At 51.5% G+C, this 20,566-nt stretch overlaps 1 protein-coding gene across 1 annotated transcript; it reads right to left on the bottom strand.

Moving 5' to 3' along the window:
* Positions 1-5,688: 5,688 nt before the first annotated feature.
* ALOX5AP (arachidonate 5-lipoxygenase-activating protein) lies at positions 5,689-14,632 on the bottom strand. The gene is made up of 5 exons (XM_009697689.1): positions 14,507-14,632; positions 9,174-9,273; positions 7,929-7,999; positions 6,739-6,820; positions 5,689-6,143 (listed from the first exon to the last, which is right to left on the bottom strand). Exons 1-5 carry the CDS (start codon positions 14,574-14,576, stop codon positions 5,981-5,983), a joined length of 486 nt encoding a protein of 161 aa, XP_009695991.1. The 5' UTR covers positions 14,577-14,632; the 3' UTR covers positions 5,689-5,980.
* Between the last annotated feature and the right edge of the window lie 5,934 nt (positions 14,633-20,566).

Raw genomic sequence — 20,566 nt, 5'->3', positions numbered from 1 at the left:
CAGGTACGGTCTCGTTTTCTGCGCTGTATGGGATGCCGCGCCGATCCTACAGAGGGTATGAGGTCAGAGAAGGGGCGGTTGGCCTCTGGTGACAGCGATAACTCGGTGTGAATTAGTGGAAGGAAACCTCACCCCCGTAGGAGTGCCTGAAGGGTAACACAGCAGCACGGCTCTAACACCGCGCAGAGGGGAAACCCCGCGGGCTCCACAAGTACTTCTGTTGGGGTCTCTGTCTGCAGCAATGGGGGGTCACAGAGTTGAGATGGGTTAAAAACAAGTCAATAAAGGAGAAAAAAAAAAAAAAAAGGTTGTTTTCAGTCAGATCAGCTCCTTGCACTGGCTCACCAACAGGCAGATTGAGTGGTCGGAGGGATGCGGAGGGGACAACAAACACGGAGAGGGACGGACGAGGGGGGCTGGCACTGAAGGGGATGCTTGGGATGAAGGGGCACGTGGGATTTGGGGAATGAGTTCAGAGCTGGGCTGAGCAGTGGGGTTATTCCATGCAAACCGTTATTTTCTGTTCTTCAGCACTGCCTCTGCTGAAGGCATGTGGAGCGAGATACGCTCCAAGAAACCACAGTATTGTTAAACATAGCTCAGGACTGAAGTGTAACTTAAACTCTGATAAGTGTCTCCTTTGGTTTGTGGCTGGGGTGGCCTCGGCTTAGGGCTGGAGCTGCCTAGTCTGAGAGAGGGAAGTAAATCTGTCCACCAGCAAGGGTAGGTGGTCCCCACGGAGGTGGGAGAGCCCAGGGACACGGCAGCTGGCAGGACCGCGGCCCCACGGCTGCTGGTGGGGATGTGCACCATCCCCTTCCGCCTGCCGAGGGGAGTGGGAAGACCGGAGCTGACTTTTGAAAAGAAATGCCTTTGCTGCAACACAAACGAAAAGCATGAAGCAGCTGGCCAGGAGACATCGTGTTGCTCTGCTTAATCCCAGAGCAATTGAGGGGGTTTCTTGCTGGGTCAGACTGTCCCCCTCTGAAATGCTGTGCCAAAAGCACAGAAAACATTGTTTGGGGATGAAGGCAGTGGTGGCACTCTCTTGGGCAAACCCAGGAACAATAAATCATCATATCTTTGTACAAAGCCCCTCTCCTAAGCCTCCCGAAGCATCTGCTGGCCTTGCGAGAGGTCATGGCACGCAAGCGGTCCCTGCCAGTTACCGCATGGCAGAAACGGCACTGCCGTAACCATGAGTTTAACTCCACTGCAATACCATCACGCCTTTATTTTCTTAGGTGAAAAGCACACCCTGCTCTCTCTCCGTGCCCCAGATTGTGGTTGGTCCTTTGGTGTCTGGTCCCTTTGCCCCGGGGACGAGCGGGAAGCGCCCAGCTGATGGCATCCGAGCAGCTCGGTCGGCAGCCAGCACGAAGCCCCGGGAGCTCATCTGTCTGATGAAATTATTTCGCGGTGTGAAGATCCTCGCAGCTGAAATTGAAAAGTTATTTATTTCTCCTCTAAAGGGGAAAAACAGCTCGCTGCGGAGGCTATTTGTCCTTTGGGGCAGGAATCTCACTTTTGCCAGCTTTCGTGTCTCTGCGCGCTGGCTGGGAGCAGTGAGATGCTCTGGCAGATAGGACGGATGGATGGAGCAGTGCTGATTCTCTCCTGCCCACAGCCTCCCTCCACCAGGGCAGGTACACCCAGGGGCAGAGGTCAGACATCGGTTTGAGCTGTTCCTCTCCATGGGACGTATTTTCCTGGGGTTCACAACAGCACCGCTAAAAGCAGCTTTTTCTCCGCTGCAGCCCGTTAGCGGTGCAGATGTTGCTTCTCCATCCTAACCCTCGGGGCACCGAACCGCCTTGAGAGGACCCACCGCTGAGGTGTCCTGCACCCTCCCTGACAGCCCCAGGGACAATGGTCTTCATTACCCGAAGGGACTGTGAAGCTTGTACCTGTCTCCTGGGTGCTCCAAAGGGACGTCATGGCCTCTGAGGTCCTTTCCCCTCCCAGGAGTCAGCATGTCCTCTGCAAGGGTGCTGGTGGGCTCTGCGGCTCACCGAGGGGCTTTTCCGTGGGACTGTTCACCCTGCTCACTCTGGCTGGGACATGAGACCAATTTAAAATCGCCCGGGGAATGGTTTTACCACTATTCACGTTCTGTACTGCCCTTTCACTTATCAAGGGTGGACTATTTCCAGGCATTCCCTGCATGGCCTAATCCTGCTCTTGCGCAGTCCGCAAAAGGCACAGCACTGGCTGGGCCAGTGCTCAATGCTTTGCAGCATCCCAGTCTGACAGGGCATTTGGAAGGTTTCTGTGAATGTTAAACCAGTTGCTTTGCTAGAAAAAAGTAAACTCGGAGCAGGTGAGAGCTGAAGAAGCTGCCCAGGACCGGCCTTTGCTCCAGGCCAGCAGAACTGCTCTCTCGATTCTCAGAGATCCCGTGGGAAACTTGACTTGGCACAGATGAGACTCAGACCAAACCGATACTGCACAGGCTTATTTTGCAAGTTCTGGGAAGCTGGGAAATACTGCAGGAAACCCGTGTGGGTGGTGCGCACAAATTTCTCATCGCGCTCGGATGTTACTTGCTTGCTCAGACCCTGTGCTAAGCAGGACTGCTCGCTTTGGGATGGGTAGGATAGAGGTCCTGCTTCAGGACTGGGCCTCCTATGTGCCAGAATAATAAAAAATAGCATTCAGTAGCAACAGTGCATCTGTTCAGAAATGAGGATGCTGTTGCATCACCGGCAGGCTTCAAATCCCAAGGGAAGGGCTCATCCCATGGCCAGAAGCATCGGCGTGCCAATAGGGCTGAGTTTCCACTAGAGGGTTGTAGAGCCGTACGGAAGCAGAAGCGGTTGCTGTGGCAGGAATATTGTATGTAGTCCTTTGTCAGCAGATCAAAAGCATCCTGCGATAGCCCGGCTTCCAGCAGTCTCCGCAGTCTCTGATGTACACAGCCTGCAAGCTGCGAGAGGGCTGGTGCCTGAGCAACCTGCTTCCCTGAAAAGCCTCTAGCATCCACATGAATCAGCACCTACTATATATATATATACACACAGATATAGTAAGTAAACACGTCGTGTCTATGCGTATAGATGCACAGACAATCCGTTTAGTCGTGTGCGTGGGATGCAGGAACAGCCACGCGGGATGGTGATGGCACGGCATCGCAAGGAGCCAGGGCACCGTCGGTGGGGCAGAGCCCACAGCCTGGCAACACGGCGAAGGGGACAATTAGCAGCATCGGTGCAATCAGGAGGATGGGAAAGCGATAGCGGTTTGGGGGTGCTGGCCCCCGAAGCTTGCAAGCCCACCTTGAACGGGAGCCGTCAGAGGGGACTGCCACTTCTGCCGCTGGCCATGTCCCCGCGTCCAGGGCAGCTCAGTAGGTGTATGTGTATGTGACCCCAGTATGCGCCCATATATCTTTTACAGCAGCATATGTATTTTTTACACGTGGATCTATAGAATCATAGACTGGGTTGAGTTGGGAGGGACCTTTAAAGGTCATTTAGTCCAACCCCCCTGCGGTGAGCCTGCATTTGCAGCTTTCTGAGTAGCTGGTGTGCAAAGTGTCAGCAGCTGTACCGCCCAGATCGGGGTGGTTTTACTGGCAAAAACCAAAAACTGGAGTTGTCTAACCCTGTGGGGAAAGCCCAAATAGCACTGACATTGCCTTCCTTTCACAGAAAGGGTGGGAGAGCAAATGCAACCACAAGGCTTGGAAAACACAGCGTGACGTTCGCAGAGAATTTACATAGCCATCATTTTATGTACCACCTGTTTGTCTGATACTATCACCTTTTCCATTTATAGCCAGATGGAAAATAGATTTTGCCTACATTTTCATCTCTTTTGTTATCAGAAAGGCTTTCAGGAACTAAGTAGGGCATATTCTTGCAAAAAAAATGATTACAGCAAAAGAAGGGTCTTAGTTCCCTTGGAAGATGACCTGATCTTACCTAAATTTGGCTGTGCAGAAACCAGCCATCGAGTCAACAGAGAGGCCTGAGAGTGCTGGGGTAGATTATCTGACCCAAACCAGGCATCTGAATCCTCTGCCCTTTACAGCTGGCTGGTGGAGCTAACAGGAGACATCAGAAGGAGGTCAAGTGAGCTGCTCTTTGCTACAGAGGACAAAAAGGCACCAGGGGAGACTCATCCAGCTGGGAAGACCTGCAAGGTGGACACGTGGGGTTGGGAGAGTCACCTGCCACAAGCGATGGTCTCCATCAACAAGTCTCAGACCTCAGGGAGACCAGACTGGCTGGAGAGCAGGGACTGTGGGGCTGGTGAAGCATCTCCTTCTCTGAACTGGGTAACGGTGGTGACACCAATATGATACCAGCAATGTGGAAGAGCTCTGTAACTCCAGGCCGCAGGGGTTACCCCTCTCCTCCTGACTGCTGCCGTCCCTTGGTGGGCTGAGCCCAAGGGGCAGAGGGGTGGTGGGTCACCCCCAAGGATGGGCGACTGCCCACGAGCTATGGAGAGGGAGGGTGGGGGAGAAGCATGATGTGAAGTAGGGTTTGGAGTGTGTCACGGTCGTTTGAGAAGGAGGGGAGGGAAGGAACGTAAGCGCTGTGCCTGGGAATAAGGTGTCTCAGCAGCTATGGGTTAGGAGGTTAGATTATAGTTTTTGAATTAGCCATTCTAACCAGTGAGAACATTTATTAGCTAATCATCATGGAATAGATACGCTTATTACTAATCTTTGATGCCTAAAATTGCTGCAGAAGGTTTAAAAAAATAAAAAAAAGCGGTATGTTGTTTTGGCAGCGCAGAGGAGAGCAGCCATGCACAGGCGTCTCTGCCCCATTGGGCAGCAACAAACCCCACCGGCCTCGGTGCGGTACAAAGGCGGGCGGCTTCCCTGCGCCTGCTTTTGCAAACAGCTCTGCAAACCCTCTTCTCACGTAGCGAGGAGTCTCTGTCCCTCCCAGAGGAACCATAAAATACGGCTTTATCCATCCTGCATGCGGTAATCAGACAGGCTTAAGAGCTTAAGCACTCATAGGGTAGCAATGCTTAAAAAGGATGTTTGCCTACCTCGGTCCGCTTCTCTAATCAACCCAGCCCTCGATACGGGCTTGTAGGGGCACATTGTTAGTGAGAGAGGCAGAAAATTGAACTTGCTAATAGAGAGGGAGTCGTTAAATTCGCGTCCGTGCGAGGCCGTGCCCAGGGCGATCAGCAGCTCGCACAAAGAGCCCGGTGCTGCTCCCCTTGCTCCGCTCACCGGCCAGCTGCCGAGCCCTGGAGCTTTGGGATCATGCACCAGGCAAAGAAGATGGGAGCAAACAGATTTCATCCTTTTAGATTGTTTTATTGAACAAAGCCAAGCAAAACGAATCCAACCCCGCCGTCAATACACCGGCTCCTCATTTACGCAAGACCCATTTCCACAGCTCTGGGAGAACACAAAGGCTGAAGTGTAAATGAGATCAGTGTCGGGAGCGTTACGCACATGAATATTTATCAAGGAAGGACCAGACAGGGGCCAATTTTCTGCCCTCCCGCAGCAGCCGGAGCTCGGTCATCAACAAGTGGGAGGGAAAGGGAAGGTGAAGGGGTTGGTACATGCTTTTGCGTGGGCAGGGGGGTGCGGGATGCTGGCGAAAGGCAATGCCTGAGCGTGAGGATGACCGCGGGAACCATCGGTCAGGGACAATGCCGAGAGGCTCCTGGGTTTTGGGACAAAAGCTAAGTACAACGCAGTTATGGAGCAAGCATACAATGTCCCTTCCAGACATGCAAACAGCTTGCAAGCTGCAGTTTAGGGAAAAAACCTCTAAAGAATTAACTGGAAGTTGTTACCATTCCTTGGGCGTGCCGAGTGCTCACAATAAATCTTTTTCCTGAAGGAAAAAGCAAGGTTAAATCAAACTACACAGCCCATCAAGCATGAGATTTACAGCAATCTAAAAGGGTTACGGGTTCATTTCTTAAACAGTTGAATTACGGCTGCTTCTGGGTATCGATATATTAAGCACCCTGACCCCCTCCGTGCTGCGAGGAGCTAGGGTATGAGCAGTAACGGAGAGATCGCGCTGGTTATCGTTTTTATGTACATTTCAAAGTCACTTCCGAAAAAGAAGATGAGATAGTAGTTGAGTATTCCAGCCACGGACATGAGGAACAGGAACAAGATGATGCGCTTTCCAAACAAGTAACCGGGAGTGCTGAGGAGACAGAGAGGGAGGAAGGCAAATCGTTAACGTACCTCACCTCACGTGAGTCCTCAGACTTGGGACCCTGCTGTTGAGAGCATCTCAAAGACCTCAGGGGCTGAGACGGAGGGGACAAAGCTCTGCTCTGTCTTGCACTGCAAGGCAGCTGCGAGCTCTTAAATGCCATTTTCAGGCTCCATTTGGGGCTGGATTTGGCCTCCTGCACTCAGTGTAGGTTGCTGCTCACCGGAGCGGTTATTCAGAGGGACTTGTGTCTTCTCAGCCATCACAGGCTGTGGGACAACCTTGTTCCACATGGGTGTAACGAGCTTTATTAATACAAAGGGACGACCTTGTGCAAATAGGGTTACAAACATGTAAACGTGTGAGTAGGAGCAGCTGAAGGAGCCGCTCTGTTCCTGCAGCTCCTTTGGCCCCACCGCATCCCCCACAGCTCCTCCTGTGCACCCAGAAGATGGGGAGGGAGGGGGGGCTTTCCTGCAGGACCCCGTGCAAGCGGCCATCGCAGGCATCACCGTGAGCTGTGCCTCTGGAAGGGACAGCATCCACGTCCCGGATTTTGTAAAGAGGTTCTGCAAGTCCTTACCTCTGAGTCCTTTCCCCGAGGTAGCCCACAAAGTACTTCTGCCTCACAAACAAGTACATCAGGCCGGCAAAGGCGGCAGGAGCTGGGTAAAGGGTAAAACAAGGCGTTACAAACACCAGCCTGGGTCTCGCTCCCCGTGCTGTTCCCATCTGCTGCCTGGGTTGGATGGGGAGTGGGGACTCATAGAATCACAGAAACATTATGGTTGGAAGAGACCTCAAAGATCATCAAGTCCAACAGTATACCCGATGCCACCATGCCCACTAAACCCACTAAACCGTGTCTCGAAGAATCTGCAGCCTTGGGCTGTGGGATGGACACTGGATCTGGGACAGAGACCCTTGCGTGGGAAACGGAGCACTTGCCTTGCCCTCGCTTCAGCTTTTCTGAAGACTTTGGGGGTATAATTCCGCCCACAGCTGTGCCCACTGCAGAGCACACGCTCGTCCCCGTCGGAAACCCAGCGTGGGTCATGCCGGGCTCGGGAAGGAGGGTGCTGGCTCGGGCACTGTCTTCACCAGAAAGAAAAGGCAGCTGATAGATGCACTTCTCCAGGAGGAGGTGGAGGACTATACTGTGGTCCAATATGCATTTCTGAGCACATAAAAAGGGTTTTTTCCCCCCTAATTCTAGTTTTCCCCACACCTACAGGCAAAACCTCCTTTTGTCCTGGTCAGAAAATTCCTCTTTTCGAGAAAGAATAGCCACAGACCCCAGGAAAGTACTCATCTTAAATGAGGTAAACTCAAACTGCGTTGAAGGGCATCGTATTTAGAAATGCAGGTAAGTACTCCTGGGCTGCCCCCAGCCCTGGGAAGGGCTGGCAGCTCTGCCAATTTAATCAAATGAGCCCATTTCCAGACCTGGAGGTGAATAATGTGGCATCCAGCATCCAAGTAGTAAACCCTCCACCCAAACCAGAGGGATCTCATCCGTAATGCCTCTATGACGAATGTCCTTGGCCCCGACTTGTCCTGAATCATGTCTGGGAACACATCTGTTGGCATAAACCGTGCCAGGAGTGTGCTGCTACTTAAACCGCCTGGGTAGCTGCAGGACCGCCGGGTGGGACAGGTTCCCCAGCATCAGGAGGATTTGGTCCCTGGAAGTGTAACCACCTCCGAAGTGCTCGCCATCCCTTGCTGAAAGTGATGCAAGGTTGAAGGGAAAAAAAAATAAATGAGTGTTACCTTGGCTGCAGAGAAGGCCAGCGCACCAAAGCACAGCGAGAAATGTAGGGTACGCGTGTCCGCAGTTCTGGCTAGAGAGGAATTTATAGGAGAGAAATCAGAACATGGGGAAATAGAAATAAAATCAACATGTTTCACCAGCAAAGGATGGTTGGCGGGTGAATCCGGGCTGCACTAATGCCATTGCGGGTGGGTTTTTACCCCAGGCAGCTGCCGGGGGCCGGCTGGCGTGTCCGAGCCCGAACACGGCGGCTGCTCGCCCATGGGTCTGCTTCCCGGTGTCCTGGCTGGGATAAAGGATGCCTTTGTCCTGCCTGAGGAGGAAAACAAACCGTCCCGCGCACACGGCTGGCACCGGTGAAAGCCGCTTTCCTCCTCTAACCTGTCTGATCAAGGCACGGGTATAATAGATGCTGTATGTATAATATTGGCTTGGAAAATCCTTGTAATTAACTCATATTAATCAAATTAGTAGCATTGAAAGCTGCATGAAACAACAAAAGGAAAACCTCACAGCAAAAAGGAGTGTCTGACAGTTAATGTGTCCCTTTGCAGGGGGACAGGAATGATTTCCAGCTGCCTCCTTTGGGCTGGGATGCTTTCCGAGGGGGAAGCACTCTGCCCTTGGCAGAGGTTGCACGGCTGTGAAGGGCGGCACTTGGATGCCCCATCCAGTTTCAAGCAGCACTTCAAGAGTAATATAAAATATTTTATGTTCTTTTTCTCTTCTGGGTTGGAATTAATTTCCCCTCTGCTCTCTCTGAAGGGATGTCAAAGACAAGAGGTATCAATGTGGCAGAGAAGCGAAGCACCGCGTGCCAAGGGAGTTGACCGGGGACAGAGGCACCGGGGTTTGACAAGATCTGCCACCGACCTGCTCCTCAGCAAGTCGGCGTCTCTCCGCCAGCTCTTTCCTTCGGAGCTGCGGTGCCCTTGGGACAGCGGCTGTGCTTGTATCACACCTCCAGCATCACCTACTGTGGGGTGAACGGGCTTCCAGATGAAGGGACATAATACACACAAGGGCTGCAAATCCTATATATAGACAGCACCCGGTGACCAGAAAGGAGCTGGGTTGACCAGCAAACGTACTGGAGAACCATGGGTCTAAATGTCGCTGTGCTGCACACAGCAATGGGACCGCAGAGCAAAGTCTGGACCGTAAAAGAGTTTGGATTAAACCCCAACGAAGAGAGAGACGAACCCCGCTCTGCCCCACCAGCACCTCGGGGCTTGCTTACTCACTTGGCAGTGTAGACACGGTCGAAGGCGGAGGATCCCGGCCGCTGGAACCCCTTGCCGTTGCAATGTTTGCTTTCGTGCTCCAATTTGCTAGCAAAGAAAGCTGTTAAAAAAACACACAGTGATCGATCTGAGATGTAATTTGGAGATATTGCAGGAGATGAGCTTTGTGGGTTCAGCTCTGTTCTCGTGAGCATCCAGGCTGGACGGCAGGAGAGGACGCGGGTGCGTGGAGGTGCAGGATGTGGCCAGGGTGCTCGCTCTGTCACCGAGGTATAACCAAACCCTCCGTGCAAGGGCGCAGTGCGACGTGACCTCAGACATCCTGTAATGTCACGACCCAAAAGGGGTTTGTTAGGATGGCCTCCCTCCCCTTGGGATCAACGACCGAGTTCGTAGTTTCCTTGTATTGAACTAAGGTGAAACAACACCAGCTGACCAGTTTTGTGATTTATTAGTACAAAATACAAGGCGTGTGTGTGTAGATACGATAAGTCAATGACAACTGCTGAACTGGATGATGTAACAAGATGAACAAGTCCCGTGCGGCATGTTTTACTCAGAACTAGTCATAAAAAGAAAGAGAGAAGGAGGGAGAAAAAGAGAGAGAGGGAGAGGCAGATAAAGAAGAGTTCACCACTGGTGGATCCAGCGATGTCTTGTTGGTCCTTTTTCTTCCAGTGTCTTGGGGAAGGGGGGGTCCCACCCCCACCCCAGCTTCTGGTGTTACCCTTTTTATACAGTTCAAGTCCTAAAATCTCCACCCGGTTCCAGGAAACTTCACGCGTACGCATGGTGGGCGCGATGCCATGTCAGGGTGGGTATGGTCGGGTTTGGCGCAGGCTCGGTGTGTCCTGGGTGGTTGCAGGGAGACTGTTTTGGGGGGTCACATCAGACGAGACCCTCCCCAAGGTGGATGAACTCGCACCTTGCACAGGCACCGTTATCTGTTGTCCAGTTCTTCGCAGGGCCGGCACATCTTATGCACCAAAAATATTTAAGCCAAATGCCCTCGCCTGTCCGCCACCCCTCCCCGTGTCCCCATAAGTGACTGGCAGATGGCTTTCACCTCTGAGCCCTCCTCCAGCCCCACACTTCTGGCAGCCTGCACCTCCGTCTGCTGCAGAACCACAGCCCCGACTCGGCCCTTCGAACTCCCCGTCAGAGCTGCCAACCCCAAACCTCGCTCTCTAACAGAGGGGGGAGACAAGGGACCCTGTTCTCCTTTAGTGATACCCATTCACCAAACCAGCGAGATGGTTCATTTTCCAGTGAGGCCCATTGAAAACCCGGTCCTGATGGCTGATCTCTAAGTGTCCATCTTGTGGGTATCCTCCTTTTAAGCAACAGCGTTGTGTCAGAGCGTTTGCTGCTGCAAAAACGCAATGCCTCAAAATAACATATCATGGGTATGACAAACACGTTTTATCTGATGACACAAAACCAGAGACCATCAATGATGTGTCTAAATGCACCAGAGAGAGCCCTGACAGGCTCCAGGCTGCAAGCTTTAGGTTGTCCTGCATCCCATCTCAGCGTACCCAAATCACCCTACTCTTCAGAATATTAGCCAAAGACATATATAAAAGATAACCCATCAGGAAAGGCATTATTATATCAATAGAAGTGTAACTTGGTAAGCTGCAGGATATCATCCCTGGAATCTGAAGAGTTACCTCTTTTTTCCCCTCACTGATGCTGTAAGAGGGTCTTTCGTACTTCCACTGCCTTCACTAAAAGGCACTGAGTTTTTCACTTTCCGATATTGAGCGATTCCCTGGGTACGTACAGCCTTTCTCCAGAAAAACCCGCAGTGCTTTAAGCCAGAATCCCCGCTCTGAACCAGGCTGCAGACCCTCCCACTGTCACCAGTACAGTAGACTGGGCGGCTGCTGGAGGACCCAGACCAGAGACGGTCCGGCGGCACAGCGACCCACAGGTCTCAGCATCCCCCTCCGCCCACCACCCCAGTCTTTGGCATGGGGCTATGAGCCTGCCGACAGGGTCTGAGAGGACCTAGTTGAAGAGCACTAGGCTGAATAGTATTTTTTTTGTCCGGTGCAAAGCTGTGGTGATGGGAGACCACTTAATGCAGGTCTGGGATTGTGTGGGCTCACGGGGGTATGCAGCATATCTTCTCCTTTCCTTTTAGCATGCATGTGAAGTCACTAGAAGATGCCACAGCTTCAGCAAAAGCCAAGAATAAGCCATGTATATCTCCTTCTCTGCTGCCATAGGTGCTGCCACTTCCCAAATGCCAGCGTGCCACTGCAGAGAGGCTCCGCGATGCCGAGAGCCATCAGGCTGAACACAGGCACGTCCAACGTGACAGTGGTCACCAAGGACAAGAGCTTGGTGACCCTCTGGGATCGGGGCTGGGCAAGCCTGGGGGTGCTGGGTGTTCCGAGAAGGATCTGGCTGTGGAGGTCCAGGCATCTGTCCTGGAAGCTCTTGCCATCTCTGACGTGGTGTATGGATGGCTGGTCAAAGGACTGGGCAGCTGGGCAAAGGACAGAAGTAGGGTTATCACCTACACCCACACCACGTATGAGGAGCAGGCTTTGTCTCACTTCAGAGACATTGAGGAGTGTTGGGGAGACAGATGTTTTCCTTCTGTAAACAGTGGGTGACAGAGGAAAACAGAAGAAAGGCATCTCAAGAGGTCAATCCATCCCTCAGAGAGCTGTTGGCATGAGAGATACCGCCCTACTGAAGTGTTGATCTTTCTCCATCGACTCAAGAAAGAGCTTAGGCGATCACCTCACGTGAGGTGTCCACCTCTTCGCTAGCAAACATTCCCGAGTCGATGGCCTCCAACACAGCGGCTGTATTTCTGTATTTCCTCAGGACCACGTGGACCCCCAAGGTGAGGGCAGTGAACCGGAGGAGAACCCAGCATCTCGCCGTCCCACGGAGAGGTCCAGCCTCCTGCTTAGCCCTGTCAACCTCACGTGCCATCCAAGTTCCCGAAATCTTCCCAGAAGGCAGCCCAAGAGATGGGTCCTGGCTGCCTGAGGTTCAGCCGGACTGAAGGAGCCGAGCAGAGCTGACAGATCACACCTCGCTGCGGGTCTGCGCTCCCATCTCAGCAGCCTTGGGCTCCTCTTAACCTGGCATTGGGGAAATGGGAGACTACAGCGTGAAGCAGCTTGCAACACCACGGTTATATTTCCTGCTCTTTATTCTGAACCTGAAGGCAAGAGGGTGCGTTCACAAGCTGGCGTGAGATGGGTGAGCGGAGCAGGGCTGGAGCTGAGGGGTTCAACTCAGGAGGTGATGTCCTGAGGTTGTAGGGCTGCAGAGGTTGCCCTGAGCCTGAACCCCTGCAGTCCCACTTTGGTCAAGTTAATGTGCAAGAGTTCAACCCAAGCCTGGTTGTTTCACAAATTCACGCCAACAGAAACTGTGTTCTGATGCTCCAACCTAGCGAGTGCTGGCAAACGTGCAGGTTACCCCTTCTTTCCATTGCTCTCTCTTTGCTTCCTCCATCCCGATCTGCTCAGCGATGACCACTGATTGCCCTGAAAGCTGCTGAATTGCAACATCTCTTTGATGTAAGAACAAAACCTAAAGCTACATGTGTGACTCAGCGGCATCCGGCCACACAACTCATTCTGCAGGACATGGAGATTCCCACCATGAAGAAGGTGACAGTGAATGGATGTCAGACTGGGGTAGCACCACAGCCCACCTCCAGCTTCAGAAAGAACAGCATTCACCCCAACTGTTTTCTAATCCTGTGCCAGATGCAGAAAAGCATATAAACCCAAGTTTACATGGTGCTGAGTTCACGTACTTGAAGACAGTCAAGCAGATGCCTGAGCGCTTTGCTGAACCAGAGCCACAGCAAGAGTTCAGTACAACTGATATCCCTAGACAAGCGCTTCTACTGCCTTAACTGTTGCATTCATTGCAGGACTGCATCTCAGTCCAGTCTTTCTAGACAGAAAGCCTAGGAGGAGGAAATCAGATGATGCAAGGTCTGAAACCATGGTTTAGGGCTGTGTTACACTCGTGCTTGGCATGCTAAGTCCTCTGCCAAGCGTTGTGCTGCCCATTTGCAGCAGTTGGGTCAGTAATCTCACAGACAGATTTCCATGAGATGAAAGTGCCTATCAGGCTGGAAGGCGAACGCCTGACTATCAGAGTGAGAAGAAAAAAAACATGTACATAAAGTCATCTGGTTAAATAGCAAAAAATGTATATTTGACAGATTTTTTTAAATTGCGGTACGTGCTCTGATCTCAACGTGCCGTATTCTGGTGACATCACACACTGTGCATCTACCAGAAAACAGCGTTGGGTTAAAGGATGTAGCATTTAGTGCCTACGTCAAAACCAAACCAGTCTTGTACCTCTTTTTCTCGCTCTCTGGCAACCAGGCTTACGCCGAGGCTCCCACCACTTCCCCTCTCCGCGGCCGCCCAAGAATAGCCCATTTCCTAGGTCCGAACGTGGGTCTGTGCTCAGTTGGAATCTCCCATTCGTACCAAGAAGCCTTCACAGAAGTTTTCTAGCATTTGCATCAGCCCCTCCATCCCACCCCTGACTCTCCTTCACCCTGGGCGATCTCAGCGCAGCTGCGGCAAAACTCACTCCCTTCTCTGTACTCTGGGCAGAATTCCCTGCTAAAATGATTAAGGATTTGTAAGAGTCAACGATCAAATTAAACCCAGATTCGCACAAGAGAGAAACTTGTTGGTTTATTTTAAAAATCCTAAAGAACAGTAGGGAGGTCTGAATAAGAGCTGAAAAAAGGAAACTCCGCCGTCGCAGGAAAGGCGCAGTGCTCTCGGGACTGCAATTAATTGAGCTTCCTCAGACCGTAGGACCTTCAGACGCAGGGAAGAGGGAAAGCTGCCTGCCCACAAACAACCCAAACTCTGACGAGTCGGTGGGGTTTTGACCCCTTCGCCCAGCTCTGGGCAAAGCTCTGACCCATCACAGCCCCCCCTGAGACCCCGGAGGGAGGGCTCTGCCTGGAGAGCAGCCCTGGCTGCCCACTTTGGGGACTTTAGCCAGGAAAGGAGGTGTCAGTCATCAAATCGAAATGTGTAGTGTATCCCAGCATATTAGTCCTTTCCTTAGCTGTCATACGTATATCGAACTCACTCTGGAATATCACAGAGTAGGACCACGCGACTGCCAAGATACTGCAACAACGGCACGCAAAACCGTATGCTTAGAAGATGGCTTCTAAAGCCAAAGTCACTTCTAAGCACACACAAACTTACAACCAGAGATTATCTTTCCAAAGATCAGATCAGCATACACCATACTGAACTTTCCCCAACAACCTTTTAGCCCTTAAATAAATGTTGATTTTTTTGTCTTACCGTTCTGGACAACACTTATCAAGGTGACGATGGCGAGCAGGACAATGCTTCCCAGGGTTTCTTGGTCCATGTTGCGAGCGGGCTGTCGGGGTGGATGGTGCAGCCTCAGCGGCGGCTCGGTCCTGCAAGCGCAGAAGGAGGAAGTGAAGGTTTTTCTTATCTCGAATCGCGAAACACTTCCTATGGCTTCACAGGAGAGCGGCAGCACCCTGCGCTCGGCTGCCTGTCGGAGCGACACAGCCCCAGGCTCGCTCGTGCATCATATACAGACGAAGCCCAGAGAAACCAGAGGTTGTATGTCCGTGATCTCAGAGGATCTATAATGACATCTCTTAGATAGGCATCATTAGACAGATATCGTTATCTAAAGATAGCTGTTGCCTTTCCTGCACAGGAGAGAAAGAGCAAGATATCTAAGCATTTGATATCTGATATTTAACCGTGATATCTGAGCATTTGGCTAGCCGTGTGGAGGAGCAGAAAGGCTGGAAGAGACCAGTCGGGCTATCAAGTCATTGCCTGCAAATGCCTGGCCACCCCACAAGTAGCCGGGAGGAGAAATAATGTTGGTGAGTCTCAGTAACAGTGCTGCTCTCAGACGTGAGCCCTCCCTGGTCACATCTCCATCAGCCTCGGCAGTGAGGAGACCCCAGGTCTCCGGGTCACAAGCAAAAGCTCCTGATCCAGCTGGCGTATTTGAACGGGCGGTACACAAATGCTGTGAGCATCGCCGGTGGGCACAGAAATACATCTTTCCTTATGAGGGATGGATCCTGCATCCTTCCCCCGACAAGTAACTCCCTGGAAGACAGTGACAGCTGCCAGCATTCGGCTTTTTACAGGCTCAGACTTCACAGTTGTACCCCAATTTTAGTAGCCAAAGCCCAATACGCCCGGACATAATTGCTGCACCGTGTTCACACCTCAGCATCAGCCCCGTGACGGAGATGGCAGGGAAGCCCAGGCTGCGGTGTTGGGTGGCTGCAGAAAGTCCCACAGCTGCGGTCAGATCACCGGCAAGCATCCTCATCCAAAGTCCACATCACCTCCCGACCGTAACCGCTCTGCTCCCTTTTGCCCACATTCTGATGGGGAAAAGCCTTATGAAAAATCCTTACTTTTAGCAGGGATTTAACACTAATAAAAGTAATATTGTCACTGGACTGAACCCTGGACAACTTTTGCCCTGTCTGTCTGTCCTCCACCACATGCTACCCAGAAGGTCTGAGTGCCGCCCAGCATCCAAACCATGGCCGGATAACTGGTTACCTCCCTCTGGATGGGACACAGCCTGGTAGGACCTCCCAGCAGGTACCAAGCTGCAAAATCCATCTTGCTCAGCAGGGATACATTTACCTACAATGGTGTTTTTATCCAGTCTCTCTCTCATGCAAATTATTATTATCTGTACTATTAGATATGGAAAACTCTCAGGTACTTTGGGTACAAGCAAATATATAGAAACACCCTGGCTGAGAGGTAGGTGGTTAACGTTGTGAGTTGTGATATTCTCTGTTAATAAGTTGTGAACTTCTTATAACTTAAAAGAAGGCGGCTGTCTTTCTAAGATACTTTCCCTATAGTCCAGGCAGACACAACTGTGTGAGCAGCAAGGTCATAAATAGTATCGAGGTTGAGATTTGACCTTTTATTAGGCTAAATGCTTTTATCAGGACTGAAGTTCTCTTTTTCCCCACAAAATGGCCTTTTCTTACTTAAGCATCAAAGTTTATGTTTTGTGGTCTACTGAGCACAGGATCACATCTGGTATTTGAGGATGGTATTTAATGCTATTCTTCTCTTAATCTCCTGAAGAGGAAAACCCATCACCTAAAAGTGGTTACAGAATTAGGTCAAAAGAGGAATATTGTCCAAGTGGAGACCAGCGCCACGACCATGAAGAAAGGACCTGTGCGTGGAGATGGGCAGGCAGGAGGGAGCTGCTGATGGGAGAGGATGAAGGAGACAGCACAGGTCCTTGGGGCATCCGCAGCAGGACGACTCCCAGCCGTCCTCCCACGGCAAGCACCGAGCCTTCTCTTTCTTCTGCCTGTTTTGTGCCGGTGTAAACCTACCAAGCAGCTTGGAGCTTGCTTTTGATTTACAAGGGGTAGTAAAAGCAGATGAGCCTGCTCTGAGATCTACTCCAGCTAGCCAAGAAAACACACAGATTCTTCCCTGCTTTCAAGATTTCCCAAAAGTGGCTTCAATTCGGCCAGAGTCTCGTACTAAAGGAGGTAGAAATCAGGCTGCTAAGGTCTGAAGTTGCCATAATGCCAAAAAACAACCCCAAAACCCACCACGTGCAGGCCGGGTTGTGATTGTGCCCCTTCCGATTCCTGCCTGTCCCCCAGCACCTCTTGGCACCGCGGGACCTACCGGCAGCACCGGCACTTTGCTGGAAACTCTGCCTGTTCCTGCCTCTTGCTGAGGCTCTCTCCAAAGTCACCCCTCACGTAGGCGGGGAGGAAAATAGGGCTTCACCCTCCTCCCTGCAAACAAAAACCCCAAAACAAACCATGACATCAATTCCAGGGCTTACTAAGCTGATTTCTGGGTGTGCAGGGAGAAAAAAAAAGCTTTGCCAGCAAGAATCTGTTTGGTACGGCTGCCTTAAAATAAGAACTGCAGGTATTTGGGGGATTTTTTTAAGCGCAACATCACTCTAAGGGCTCTGCTTAAGGGAAAAGCAGAGGAAATCAAGAGTGTATCAAGACAGAAGTCATTCCGTCTCTTTACCGCAGCAGAACAACACTGTTGTAAAATAAAAGTGTCGGACAGAGCAGAAACCTCTTGCAAGGGGGAATATTATCTTTTCGTACCCCTTGGTGCTGGAATAGTTGCAGGATGGAAGGAGGTTCTGGAAATTTTTTTGCAATTTGGAGAATTGCCTTGGCAAGGGAGGGCTAAGGTGGGGCCAAAATGACTCCGCAAACAGCATCTGCCTTATCTACACGTTAAATTGTTCCCTCTCTCTGAGACCTAAACGTCGGGGTGGCTCTTGCCTCCCTTTCTTTTGCGGGATACACACAGGATCACCGTCTGGGTCAGGCAAAGTTGGCACCACCGGAAAATCCTGTCCAACCTGGGAGAAAGAGCGATGCAAGATGCCTCCATCGTATCCCAGCTGGCCATTTGAAACAGATGATTTTCTCAACAAGGGGGGCAACAACAAGGGGGGGAGGGATGGACATTTTGGGGAACAGTGCCTGCATCTGCTGTAACCCCCCGATGCGGTGAGTGCTCTCCAAGGAGAGGTAATTCTGCATTTCAGCAGCTGCTGTCAGACCGCAGCCCCTCCGCTCGCTGCATTGCTCTTTGACATCCACATCTTCCCGTCTGCGGAAGATAACCTTGACACAGCGAGCCATGAAGCTCAGGAAAATACGCAAAGCCAGCGAGCTTTTCCAGTTGCACCGCGAGGCTTCTCACACATTAATCTCCTCCTCTGGAAATCTCAAACAGCCAGTCAAAATAATCCTTTTGGAGAATTGCTTTCATACTGAAGAGGAAAGGACTGGGAACACAGATCTATAAATATCTTTTGGGATGTTCAGCTCTCCTCTCCCGCATTCTGCTCAGCACTCGGCTGCAAGGACTCCAAGGAAATGTGTCTCCTAATAAAATGAAAGCTGTTTCTGTGACGTTCCTATGTATGAATGCCAGGTGACACACAACCATCATGCTTTGTCACAAACGCGATGGGACACAAGCCCCTCGGACTGGTTGGTTAATCTTTGCACTGTGCTTTGCAAACCTAAATCTCCACAGAACCACCGAACGTATAGTACATATACGTCCGTGTGTGAGACGACCGGCTGTCACGTCAGTCTGCTGCAGCATCGCATCCTTTCCTAAAAGCCTAAAGGGGAACGTGAACAGAGCTGGAAACACGGAGTGCAGCACAAAGAAAAGGACAACACTGCGGTTTTTTAAATGCTGTCTTCATTTTCCATGGTCGAGAGAATGACACCGTGGGAGCAATCAGAGCAGCGCCTTGAAACCCCCTCCTGCTCCACATTTCCCAGATTTCTTCCTTTCCATTGCTCTCTCCATACTCCACGTGTACAAATTCAGCTCAAAACACAGCACCTGAAGACAGAGCCCGCAGTCCCTCCGGGCTACCCCCAGGCAGCCTCCTCCTCACCCTCCCTGTCCCACCCACTGCTCTCCCCAGGAAAATTTTGCCTTTTTGTACAAGGAACGCATCGCTGACATCCCCGTGGCTCCGCTTCGCCCTCGGGTTCATTTCGGCAGCTCTCCTGCCTCGCTGGCGAGTCCCGTGTCATGGAATCGTTTTGCCAGGGCTTGTCTTTCCCGGAGCGGTTGTTGGCTGCAAGGTCTCGCTAGACCAGTTTGAAGGCGAGCCCGTCCACTGGGATGCTGGAAATCCACCTCCCACCTGGGCACGTCTGCAGGTTTGGTGTTTTCCCTGCCATTGGGAGACTGGAGAATTGAGGGGGGCCCAGGACAGCCCCTTCTGAAGCCTTTTGGGCAAAGGCCCCTGATTTCCCAGGAAGCTATGGATTAGTAGTGATGCCGAAGGAATAGGGTTAAAAGTTACAAAGCGAGCAAGCGTGCAAGTCTGTGTTGAAAACGTGAAAAGTATCTAACCTTGAAGAAGAACAGCACGGAAAGCCCGAAGATAAAGAGGGCAGTGAACTTCTGTTGTACGGTTTTATGGTTACTGACTTAGGTACTTGCAGGAATTTGGAATAAAGCTCAGATAAGAACATATTCTCAACTAATTTTAGGTGATTATAATACTAAAAATCACACCCCTTTGTGAATGATGAGTATGCCAATCAAAACCCCTCCCAAAATGCATAAAACATTAAGCTTACACAATCTTAGACGCATACATATAATACAGAAATTGCGTTTTACCAATCAGCCGTGACTTGTGGTTATAAATGGTGAAGGCTGAGCGATACGGATGTGCTGGCTGGTCTTCACTGCCCAGCACCCGATCCTGCAGAATGGAATTAAAGACAAATCTCTCGACTCGGTGGGTTGATGGGCGTTCTGCACGTGGAGTGAAGGACCCTGATTTAGGGACAGCAGTAGGGTTTGAGCGGTGCCCAGTGAGTGGCAGAGCCACTCATGGGGATTTCCTCTCTGTCGTCTTTCCCTCCCGTGCTCCCAAGAAGCAGCTTCTCAGGAGGCACTGAGGTACCATCTGGTGTCACCGTGATGGCCCCCAGACAGCCCCCGCAACCAGCCCCCCTGTCACAGGGGAAAATTCACAGAATCCCAGAGGGGTTGAGGTTGGAAGGAAGCTCCTGAGGTCATCTGGTCCAACCCTCCTGCTCAAGGAGGGTGACGTACAGCCGGTTGCCCAGGACCATGTCCGGGTGGCTTTTGAGTATCTCCAAGGATGGAGATTCCACAACCTCCCTGGGCAACCTGTGCCAGGGCTCGGTCACCCTCACAGTGAAAAAGTGTTTCCTGATGTTCAGAGGGAACCTCCTGTGTGTCACCTGGTACCCACGGCCTCTGGTCCTGTCACTGAGGACCACTGAGAAGAGCCTGGCTCCGTCCTCTTTACACCCTTCCTTCAGGTATTTATGTACATTCACGAGATCCCCTCTCAGCCTTCTCTTCTCCAGGCTGAACAGACCCAGCTCTCTCAGCTTTTCCTCGTAGCAGAGATGCTCCAGTACCCTCATCATCTTCGTCTTGATAGGACAAGAGGAAATGGCCTCAAGTTGCATCAGGGGAGGTTTAGATTGGATATTAGGAAGAATTTTTTCACCCAAAGGGTTGTCAAGCCCTGGAAGAGGCTGCCCAGGGAATTGATGGAGTCCCCATCCCTGGGGGTATTTAAAAGCCGTGTAGGTGTGGTGCTTGTGGACATGGTTCAGTGGTGGGCTTGGCAGTGCTAGGGTAATGGTTGGACTCGATGATCTTAAAGGTCCTTTCCAACCTAAATGACTCTGTGATTCTATGATTCTATTCTATGGCCCTTTGCTGGACTCTCGCCTGTCCAGCCATGTCTTTCTTGTACCAGGGAACCCAGAGCCGGACCCATCACTCCAGGTGTGGCCTCACCAGTGCTGA

This window comes from Cariama cristata, unplaced genomic scaffold (genome assembly GCF_000690535.1).
Source record: "Cariama cristata isolate BGI_N322 unplaced genomic scaffold, ASM69053v1 scaffold3413, whole genome shotgun sequence".
In the NCBI taxonomy this organism is placed as follows: domain Eukaryota; kingdom Metazoa; phylum Chordata; class Aves; order Cariamiformes; family Cariamidae; genus Cariama; species Cariama cristata.
The sequence above is the reverse complement of the archived record's forward strand: the minus strand, read 5'-3'. Positions and strand labels throughout refer to the sequence as shown.

What these genes read in the sequence shown, in the direction of transcription:
- ALOX5AP (XM_009697689.1), bottom strand. Translation starts at nt 14,576, where the DNA reads ATGGACCAAGAAACCCTGGGAAGCATTGTCCTGCTCGCCATCGTCACC. An exon ending in TGGCCTTCTCTGCAGCCAAG is followed by an intron (nt 6,821 to 7,928) that starts GTAACACTCATT and finishes CCCTTTACCCAG; the next exon opens with CTCCTGCCGCCTTTGCCGGC. An exon ending in CTCGGGGAAAGGACTCAGAG is followed by an intron (nt 6,144 to 6,738) that starts GTAAGGACTTGC and finishes CTGTCTCCTCAG; the next exon opens with CACTCCCGGTTACTTGTTTG.